The 11,392-nt window shown below is 42.4% G+C and overlaps 1 protein-coding gene across 1 annotated transcript in view; it reads right to left on the bottom strand.

Moving 5' to 3' along the window:
* The window catches only part of SGK1 (serum/glucocorticoid regulated kinase 1), a 169,039-nt gene that overhangs the window by 64,213 nt on the left and 93,434 nt on the right, over positions 1-11,392 (bottom strand). The window contains exon 4 of the mRNA XM_011962122.1: positions 5,103-5,126. Coding sequence (XP_011817512.1) covers positions 5,103-5,126 — 24 coding nt within the window. The remainder of the gene's footprint in view (positions 1-5,102; positions 5,127-11,392) is intronic.

The following is an 11,392-nucleotide window of genomic DNA, read 5'->3' as shown; positions in this document are numbered from 1 at the left end:
TTTTGTATTTTTAGTAGAGACAGGGTTTCACCATGTTGGTCAGACCGGTCTTGAACACCTGACTTCAAGAGATCTGCTCACCTCAGCCTCTTAAAGTGCTGGGATTACAGGCGTGAGCCACTGCGCCTGCCCAATATAATCTTAATTCTATGAATTGGTTCCAGTTAATGGAAAGTTGAATAGTGGAGGAATTGCTAGGGAAAAAAAGCAGTTATGGTCAACTGTCTCCATTCTAGCTCATCCTTATTTAAAGAATATTACTCCAGGCCGTGAGCGCATGTGCGCAGTGGCTGATGCCTGTAATCCCAGCACTTTGGGAGGCTGAGGCAGGTGGATCACCTGAGGTTGGGAGTTTGAGACCAGCCTGACCAACATGGATAAACCACGTCTCTACTAAAAATACAAACTTAGCCGGGCATGGTGGCATTTGTCTGTAATCCCAGCTACTTGGGAGGATGAGGCAGGAGAATCACTTGAACCCGGGAGGCAGAGGCTGCAGTGCGCTGAGGTTGCGCCACTGCACTCCAGCCTGGGTGACAGAGCAAGACTCAAAAAAACAAAAAAAGAACATTTCTTCAACAAAATAAATATATTCACGTATGCATAAATTTTTTTTAACTTTTTTTCCTTTTTATAAAAAAATCAGTTTTCTCAGGTTGAAATTTTTAAAATCACCTCTGATGATGACAGAGAAGAACTAAAATATAAAATATGGGTTTCTCTCTGATTTCTTTTTGGTTTATAATAATTTGCATATGACTTTCCATGAATCACTTTACCAGTTATGCTAAAGTCATTAGTTCTTCCTAAGATACAAAAGAAATTCTCAAAATGCTTGTTTCCTATTAGCCAGGGAAGTTGTTTTTCTCATATCTCAAGTTGCATGACCAAAAGTAGCAAAAATACTTTATCTTTAGGGAAGCGAAAGCTTGCTTCTCAAACTGCTTTAGTGAAGCTTTAGGAAATGCCCCCTGGCTGGTATCATAGAATATAATACTGTCTTGCAAATAGTAATTTTGAATTCAGTTCTTTGTATCTAGGACAAAAAAAACTCTTCTTCCATTGACTCTCTTAGATGGGCTTATCACATTCAACAGTATTTACTGAGCATTTGTTTTAAGAAGCTACTACCTTAGTTGCTAACTCATTGCTCCCTAGACATTGTATTTGGATTGAGAAGCAAAACATAGACATCAACAAAACAGATCTGGAACTTGGTATCATGTACCTCTAAATGTGAAGTATGCAGTAGAGTTAATGTTTTGTCAGAGTTTAAAGAAGGAAGTAATAATATGGGCAAAGTTGTTGAGCAAGGCTTCAGGGAGGAAGTAGAACCTGAACAGGCTTTTGAAAACACTGGCACCATTTGGATGGGCGAAGAGGCAGTAGAAGGGTGTCCTCTCTGGGTGAGACAGCACAAACAAAGGTGTGGGAACAAAATTCAACAAGGCACATTTGGGCAACACTTGGTTGAACAATTCCACAGGAGTGGAAGACTCATGGGAGAAATCATTGGAAGTCACATGGTGGAAGGCTTTAAATGTCAATGTGTCCTTCATGCCATGGAAATTCAGAAGGCTTGGCAGTTTGCAGGAAAGACCAGAGTTGAAGAATACAGGAGCTGAGGGGATCAGGGGGCTGCTATAACAAAGGGGAGTTGATAGAGCATGAATTCAGATGGGGGCTATGAAAGTGAAAAGGCAGGGATAGGTGTGGAGGGCAGGTAGAAGAATGCTTTGCAAGACTCGATGAATGACTGAAAACTAGGGAAGTTGGGAGAGTCCACAATATTTCATGGCTTTGGAATTTGGTGACCAGGCAGATGGTCATAGAGGATCAAAGCTGTCCACAAACTCCAGCAACTGGAGGAAGCACAGCATTCTGTGCTCAAGCTAGCGTGGCAGGCCTGCAGAATGCATATGGGCCCTTGTTCCTGTGCTCGGCTGAAGGCTTCCTGAGAGCAGTTGCTCCATCTCTGACCCCCTGGACCATTACTGCCTTTGGATCCTGGGTGGTGGGCTTCTTTCACACAGTCGACTGGGTGTCTCATGCCTTTGTCTCTGGGCTACAGTCCTCTACTTCAACCACACACAGCAGGGTGGAATGTGGCCACATTATCTTACTACAGCAAACATGCCCCATCAACTGCCACACTCATAAAGATGATGGTTTGGACAAGTGTAGCAGGAGTCTGGTCAAGAGATTAATGCAGGGTCAGAGATCAGGAGTCTTATCATCTTGATCTCTGCAAGCTAATGATTTATCCTTCTTCAATTGCTTAACATTAATCACATTTATGTAACATGAGGCCTAGGAACAATTCTTGACCCCTCAAGAGATTGTGATTCCAAGCAACTACTCAGATGTTCCTCCTTTTGTGGTTTTATTTCATTTGCATTCTTTTTGGTTTCGATATTTTTCAGTTTGGCCTTTGTAATTGCAAATTGCTTAAGGCAATTTGCCACCCAACCCACTTCACGTTTTTATGTTTCCTGCCTGGCCCAGCAAGCACTTGTATTTAAATTCTGGTCTACACAAGGTGAAGATATTCAGGTCAAACGTCTATTAAATCAAATGTTTTCTATATTCTGCACAACTAGTAGAGTTCAGAGGATCAGAGATTTGGGGACCTGAAGGGGGTCTTTTATTACCTCACTCCTTGCATTATGGTTGAGACAACCGAGGACCAGAGGGTAACGTAACTTGCATTAGGGACGAATTAAGGGCTAGAGTCCATGTCTTGAGTTACATTTTAAGATGTCAGTTCAGAACTGATACTGATTTCTTTAAACTCAAATTTATCCTCAATCTTGAAATTTATTCAGTTATTCATTTAATAAATATTTGTGGATAACTTATTATGCAATAGGCACAGTGCGAGGAGCCATGGGCATAGGTGTGTGAACAGATAGACAGATCTTGCCCTCATGGAACTTGTTTTCTTTTCTTTCTTTCTTTCTTTTTTTTGAGACAGTCTTGCTCTGTTGCCCAGGCTGGAGTGCAGTGGTATGATCTCAGCTCACTGCAACCTCCGCCTCCCAGGTTCAAGCAATTCTCCTGCCTCAGCCTCCGGAGTAACTGGAATTACAAGCAACCATCACCGCGCCTGGCTAATTTTTGTATTTTCGGTAGAGACAGGGTTTCACCATGTTGGCCAGGCTGGTCTCGAACTCCTGACCTGAAATGATCCACCCACCTCGGCCTCCCAAAGTACTGGGATTACAAGTGTGAGCCACTGCACCCGGCCGGAACTTGTTTTCTGATGCTGGTAGTTGAGGTGGGTGCTATGCAGGCAATAAGTACGGACACATGAGTAAGGAGTGAGGCGATAAATGGTAATTTTAGATTCTTTAAGGGAGTCCATCTTACCTAATTTTTTCAATAATGTCACCAGAAATAATGATGGCACATCTGCATTTGTAAGTTAAAAGATATAACACATTTAGGTTAAAATGGAACACGCTTTTCAACGTACTAAAATGGCTGTGTTTTATTTTTGTTTGAGACAGAGTCTTACTCTGTCGCCCAGGCTGGAGTGCAGTGGCACGGTCTCAGCTCACCACAGCCTCGGTCTCCCAGGTTCAAGCGATTCTTGTGCCTTAGCCTTCTGAGTAGCTGAGGTTACAGGTGCATGCCACTACGCCCCACTAATTTTCTTTTCTTTTCTTTTGCATTTTTAGTAGAGATGGGGTTTCATCATGTTGGTCAGGCTGGTCTTGAACACCTGACCTCAAGCGATCCGCCGGCCTCAGCCTCCCAAAGTGCTGAGATTAGAGGCGTGAGCCACCCACCGTGCCTGCCCCTAAAATGGCTGTTTTGAGTTGACACAGAGCCATGTCTGAACACCCATTTCCATTTCGCCTATTTAAATTTCCTGCCTGGCTCTGCAGGCGTTGGAGTTTCAACCTGAGATTCTATGCCCGGCCAAGATATCCAGATTGCTTGCATTCTATATCAAAACACATAATTGGCCAGGTGCGGCGTCTCACGCCTGTAATCCCAGCAGTTTGGGAGGCAGAGGCGGGCAGATCGCCTGAGGTTGGGAGTTCGAAACCAGCCTGACCAACATGGAGAAATCCTGTCTCTACTAGAAATACAAAAATAGCCAGGCGTGGTGGTGCATGCCTGTAATCCCAGCTACTCAGGAGGCTGAGGCAGGAGAATTGCTTGAATGCAGGAGGCAGAGGTTGCGGTGAGCTGAGATCGCGTCATCACACTCCGTCCTGGGCAACAAGATTGAAACTCCGTCTCAAAAAAAAAAGAAAAAGAAAAACACATATAATTAAATTATCAAGTAAACATTATTTGTGGCATGGAGTTTTGTAGATTTTGCCTGATCCAAAGAAAAGGTAATCAATGCATGTTTATTGATCACATCATTGATTTGTAGGACTCACATTATGTGAAAGTAGTTAAGTTAATCTATCACAGAACCATAGTATTTTGTGGCTAGAAGATACTTAACAGATGACTTAGTTCAGCTCCCTTATTTAATAGATAGGAAAACAGACTCTGAGGGAGGCCAAGTGGCTTACAGAAGGTTACACAGATAGAAGTTATATATGTTATTTACAGCACATCTACTGTGGTTAAGAGAGGCCTCCTTGTATTTATTTTAGAGTGGAGTTGGTAGAAATAGACATAGCAGTTTAGAGCATGAGCTTTGGTGTCAGACAGACCTAGAGAAAATTTAAGTAAAACTTAAAATTTACCTGACTGTGTATGTGCCCCTGGGATATTAGTTAATATCTTTTAGCTGTGGTCTCCTTATTGGAAAAATTGGCAAAGTTAGAGTTAAGTTTAGGGTTAGGGGCTCTAAGTTTTAATAATTGGTAAAGGTTATTATTATCCATTTTGTACCATCAAACATGTCAACAGGAGTATAATGACTTACATGGAGTCATATACTCCTCTTGGGAGAGATACAATTTTTTGATAGAAGCCTGGCCAACATGGCAAAACCCCTGTCTACTAAAAATACAAAAAGTAGCCAGGCATGGTAGCCCACGCCTGTAGTTTCGGCTACTCCAGAGGTTGAGGCAGGAGAATCACTTGAACCCAGGAGGCAGTGGTTACAGTGAGCCGAGATTATGCCACAGCACTCCAGCCTGGTCAACAGAGTGAGACTCCATCTCAAAAAAAAAAAAAAAATTTTTTTTATTAACAAAAGTTTGCTCAGGCCAGGCACGGTGGCTCACGCCTGTAATCCCAGCACTTTGGGAGGCCGAGGCAGGCAGATCACCTGAAGTCAAGAGTTCAAAACCAGCCTGGCCAACATGGTGAAACCCTGTCTTTACTAAAAACACAAATATTAGCTGGGGGTGGTGGTGGGCTCCTGTAATTCCAGCTACTCGGGAGGCTGAGATGGGAGAACTGCTTGAACCCAGGAGGTGGAGGTTGCAGTGAGCCGAGACTGTGCCACTGCTCTCCAGCCTGGGTGACAGAGTGAGACTCTGTCTCAAAAAAAAAAAAAAAAGAAAAAGAAAAAGAAAAAAGAAAGTTTGCTTTCAATTGAATAATCTATATGCAAATAATTATAGCAAAAGTAAAAAGACTTCTTTCCTGGGATTGTGCTCACTGAGCCCTCACCCTGGAATGTTTTTTGCCCAGCTATCCACACAATTCTCATCTCCTTCAGGTATCTGCTCAACTGGCACCTTCTCAGTGAAGCCTTGCTTGACATTTTGTTTAAATGGAAACTTTGTTCCCATTTCCTGCTTTATTTTTCTCCATGACACTTACCTTCTAATAAGTAATTTTCTTATTTGCTTTGTCTATGATCTCTTGTAAATTTCATGAGTCCTAAACGGGTGCTTGGCACGCATAATTTTTTTTTTTTTTTTTCTTGAGATGGAGTCTCACTCTCTCGCCTAGGCTGGAGTGCAGAGGCACAATCTCTGCTCACTGCAGCCTCTGACTCTTGGGTTCAAGCAATTCTTCTACCTCAGCCTCCTGAGTAGCTGGGATTATAAGCGTGGGCCACCACACCTGGCTAATTTTTGTGTTTTTTGTAGAGACAGGGTTTTACCATGTCGGCCAGGTTGGTCTCAATCTCCTGGCCTCAAGTGATCCGCCCAGCTTGGCCTCCCAAAGTGCTAGGATTACAGGTGTGAGCTACCGCGCCCGGCTGGCATTCCATAAATTTTTGTTATTTATCCCTAAACAATAAAAAATGTGAATCATAAATCCCACTCTACTTGAGCTACTAGAATTAAAGGAGATAATTATTCTGCCAAAATGTTATGTTTTAACACATGTGTCTTCATTTCTTCTAGTGCTTTAATCTTCCTGAATTCCTGGTGTTGGGGAAATAACATGCCATGATGGGGTTACCTCAGAGTAGTGGGTGCCTCTTTAAATGCCTGGAGGTGAATGAAAGAAGCTATTCCCAACCTAGCAGCAAGGCTGTGACTTGGCCTGCTGTGTAGATTCTGACATTGCAATTCAATGCCATTTTTTTCTTTGCATAAAGGTGTAGAAACCTGTTTAGGTTGTGGTCTACTACCAAATGTACTTATTAGAAAAAATTTGTTTTTTTCTTTTTTTTTTTTGAGACAGATTTTCACTCTTGTTGCCCAGGTTGGAGTACAATGGTGCAATCGCAGCTCACTGCAACCTCTGCCTCCCAGGTTCAAGCAATTCTCCTGCCTCAGCCTCCCGAGTATCTGGGATTACAGGCGCCCACCATTTTGTGTGTGTGTGTTTTTGTATACACGCCTGGCTAATTTTTGTATTTTTAGTAGAGATGGGGTTTTGTCATGTTTGCCAGGCTGGTCTCAAACTCCTGAACTCAGGTGATCTACCCGCCTCATCCTCCCAAAGGGCTGGAATTACAGGCATTAGCCACTGCGCCCGGTTTTAGAAAAAAATTCTAATGACTGGCTGTTTACATCTTTCAGATTATTGCTTACGACTATAATATAGTATGGGGCTGGGAAAAAATAATCCTCAAAACTCTTTTCAAAGATTCAAGTTCTATTCAATATATTATTTGGATTTGTTCAAAAACTATGACCAGGTTTTCTTGCCCTCATCAAAAGCGTATTTCTTTCCAGTGGTCTCAATCATAGCTACCCATTATAATTAGAACTTAAAAAATGAAATAACAGGGATAAGTTCCTATCCAAAGGGAGTTGGGAGACTGGGTTATCAATGTATTTTCAAGCTCCCCAGGAATCTCTAATTTGCTTAAACCAACTTCTGCCAAATGCAAGTAATACAAATTGAGCAGTGTTTATCCACTGGGGACAGGCAAGAATCCAAATATAGCTATTTTAGGGCCATTATGCTATGTAAGGATAATATAAGAAATGATTCTTAGGCCTAGGTTAAACAATGAACAAACATCCACTCCTAGGCTGTATGGGGAAAAGAGAAATGTTTTAAATATCTCTCATTGCAAATGACATTATATTCCTTAGTGTTTTTCTCCTTGGACTTACCTCCAAAAAAGTACTTGACATGAGAGGAAAAAATAGAAATCGAGATTTGGATTTTATGCGAGGTTCTAGGAGAAATGTTCCTACTCTTTCCTATACAGGAGCTAAGTCAAATTCAAGGCCAATGGGATTATAATTTGCTTTATGCTATAATTTGTAATGTTTAACTTGTTTTAGCAAAAAAGTCTGATACTCAATCTTCCATTAACACTTTAGCAATAGAATCTAGACTGCCACATGCAACTGTTAACAAACGCATGGTTTCTTTTCTTTGTTATGAATGGAACTAGACATTTCCATGAAAACATTTGCTGTTTTTCTCATGCAGCGGGCTAACTGTACAGTATTTAATGGTCTATGGGTCTAAAATATTTCTTATATGCCTTGGCTTGCACTAAAAGTGCTTCTGGTAAACCAGTTAATAATCTGGCCATCCAAGAGTCCAGAATGTTGAGTTAGTTTTTTACAGTGGTTCCCAGATGTGCTGGAAGACTCACTCTTAGCAGATCTTGCCAATATTTTTTTTAAGATTACATTTGGCTTTTCTTGTATTTGATATGAAACACATGTTAAAACAATACCTGACAAATATGAAATGCATTTTTCTGCATAAGCAAAAACACCATGAATACAGCTTTTACAAAGTTTTGGATGGCAGAGATACAAGGTTTTCATTGCAAAACTGGGTTCACATTTAGGCAAGTTAATCATACATCTCGACAATGATTCTTTATCCAGCATCTCTTTTGTATTCAGTGGGCAGGCCATTAGGGCTATGAAGAAATAAGCGGGAGAATGTCCAGGGAATGAAAAACATCTATATAACATGTGGAGAAGTGGATAGATTTACTAAGTATTCAACTTCAAGAGGTGCAGGTTCTGATCCCAGCCAGATCACTTGAGTTCTTAACTTCTGGGAAGTTAAGAATAACAATGTGAGTTTCTGAGTGTTTCAAGAAGATCCTGTATTAGTTGCTTCCCTTTGCAGGTATTTTCCACAGCATTTCCATGTGTTTTCTCTAGGTGCTCTGGCAGGCATCATATGCAGCTTTATTTTTGCCTTTTCTTTCAGTCTATATTTTCTTTTAGTCTATATTTTCTTTTCTATTTATTTTTAGAGGGCAGTGGAAAATACTGCAATATACTGCAAGTATCCTTTCTCTTTACATGAATTGAATTTATATTTTATTGTTTCTTTTTCCAGGTCTAGCCTTAGAAATCTTATAATATGGCCAGACGTGATGTCTCATGCCTGTAATCCCAGCACTTTGGGAGGTTGAGGCAGGCGGATCACGAGGTCAGGAGATCAAGACTATCCTGGCTAAGATGGTGAAACCCCATCTCTACTAAAAATAAAAAAAATTAGCTGGACCTGGTAGCATGTGCCTGTAGTCCCAGCTGCTCAGGGGTTGAGGCAGGAGAATCACTTGAACCTGGGAGGTGGAGGTTGCAGTGAGCCAAGATTGTGCCACTGCACTCCAGCCTGGACAACAGAGTGAGACTCTAGCTCAAATAAATAAATAAATAAATAAGTAAGTAAATAAATCTTATAATATTTACAAAATATAATTGTGGGCCGATGTGGTGACTCACACCTGGTAATCCCAGCACTTTGGGAGGCCGAGGCGGGTGGATCACTTGAGGTCAGGAGTGCGAGACCAGCCTGGCCAACATGGTAAAACCCTATCTCTACTAAAAATACAGAAAATTAGCCTGATGTGGTGGCGCACGCCTGTGATCCCAGCTACTTGGGAGGCTGAGGCAGGAGGATCACTGGAACCTGGGAGGCAGAGGCTGCAGTGGGCTGAGATCGGACCACTGCACTCCAGCCTGGGCGATAGAGCAAGACTCTATCTCAAAAAAAAAAGAAATATAATTGTGGATCCAGACTCTGGCTGAGGATCAAATAGACATTTAAGATATTTGAGGGCAGGTGGCTGCCACTGAGGAAGAATGATGCTACCTTTAGCTATCTCTAAAAAGAGGAAGTAAATGCCACTGCAATCTGGTATTGAGGTTTCCCTAGATCTAGAATATCAAGCATTTCAATTCACACTAAAGTGCAAAATAATAATTACTAATTTTATACACACACACACACACACACACACACACACATATATATATATATTTTGAGACAGAGTCTTGCTCAGTCACCCAGGCTGGAGTGCAGGGGGACAATCTTGGCTCACTGCAAACTCCGCCTCCTGGGTTCTTGCCATTCTCATGCCTCAGCCTCTCTAGTAGCTGGGACTATAGGCGCCTGCCACCACGCCCGGCTAATTTTTTGTGTGTGTGTATTTTTAGTAGAGATGGAGTTTCGCCTTGTTAGCCAGGATGGTCTCGATCTCCTGACCTCGTGATCCACCCGTCTCAGCCTCCCTAGTAGCTGGGACTATAGGCGCCTGCCACCACGCCCGGCTAATTTTGTGTGTGTGTGTATTTTTAGTAGAGATGGAGTTTCGCCTTGTTAGCCAGGATGGTCTCGATCTCCTGACCTCGTGATCCACCCGTCTCAGCCTCCCAAAGTGCTGGGATTACAGGCGTCAGCCACTGCGCCCGGCCAACTACTAATAATACTTTTAATGGAATATTTACAATGGGCCAGGCACATTTATTATCTCATTATCTCAGTTGATCCTCAGAAGGAGTGAGTGCTCTCAGTAGTTTGTTTCTGTGGGGAAAGGGAGTCATGGACAAGTTAACCTTTAAAATCTTATTCAGTCACTGCTTGCTTATTTTCTTTAAAGAAGTAACAAGAAAAGTGGGCCAGGCGTGGTGGCCTGTAATCCCAGGAATTTGGGAGGCTGAGGTGGGAGGATGGCTTGAGCCCAAGAATTTGAGACCAGGCTGGGCAACATGGCAAAACCCCATTTCTACCAAAAGAAAAATCAAAAAGCAAAAGAACCCAAATTAACTGAGCATGGTGGTGCATGCCTGTAGTCCCAATTGCTTGGGAGGCTGAGGTGGGAGGATCAATCACCTAAGGCCGGGGAGGCTGAGGCTGCAGTGAGCCGAGATCCTGCCACTCGCCACTGCACTCTAGCCTGGGTGACAGAGCGAGACCCTGTCTCAAAAAATAAATAAATAAATAAAAATTTTAAAAAAAGGAAAAAGAAAAAAGAGAAAATCTTATCAAGGGAGGTGATATCAACAAAATGGTGTAACAGGAAGCTCCAAGCTCCAATCCCCCAACCAAAACATCAGACAGTAAGCATAAACTGTCAAACCAAATTTGTTAAATCTCTGGAAAACTGTCAAAGGTTTATAGCAACTAAGCAAATACTGAATCCTGCCCCCCTTATCCAAAAAGGTGTTTTTTTTTTTTTTAAATTTTTTTTTCTTTGAGATGGAGTCTTTGCTCTGTCACCCAGGATGGAGTATAGTGGCATGATGTCGGCTCACTGCAACCTCCGCCTCCCAGATTCAAGCTATTCTCCTGCCTCAGCCTCCCGAGTAGCTGGGATTACAGGTGCCCACCACCACGCCCGGCTAATTTTTGTATTTTTAGTAGAGACAGGGTTTCACCATATTGGCCAGACTGGTATTGATCTCCTGACCTCATGATCCATCCACCTTGGCCTCCCAAAATGCTGGGATTACAGGTGTGAGCCACCGTGCCCAGCATTTTAATTGTTTTTTAAAAATAGAGACAGGGCTGAGTGCAGTGGCGCATGCCTATAATCCTAAGACTTTGGGAGGCCAAGGCAGTGGATTGCTTGGAGTTTGAGACCAGCCTGGGCAACATGGTGAAACCCTGCCTCTACAAACAAAGTACAAAAAATTAGCTAGGCATGGTGGTACGCACCTGTAGTCCCAGCTACCTGGGAAGCTGAGGTGGGAGGATCACCTAAGCCTGGGAAGTTAAGGCTGCAGTGAGTTGTGATTGTGCCACTGCACTCAAGCCTGGGTGACAGAATGAGACTCTGTCTCAAAAAAAAAAAAAGAAAAAA

Source organism: Colobus angolensis, unplaced genomic scaffold (genome assembly GCF_000951035.1).
Source record: "Colobus angolensis palliatus isolate OR3802 unplaced genomic scaffold, Cang.pa_1.0 Scaffold58, whole genome shotgun sequence".
Classification (NCBI taxonomy): Eukaryota; Metazoa; Chordata; class Mammalia; order Primates; family Cercopithecidae; genus Colobus; species Colobus angolensis.
This window is presented reverse-complemented; position numbering and strand designations above follow the sequence as displayed.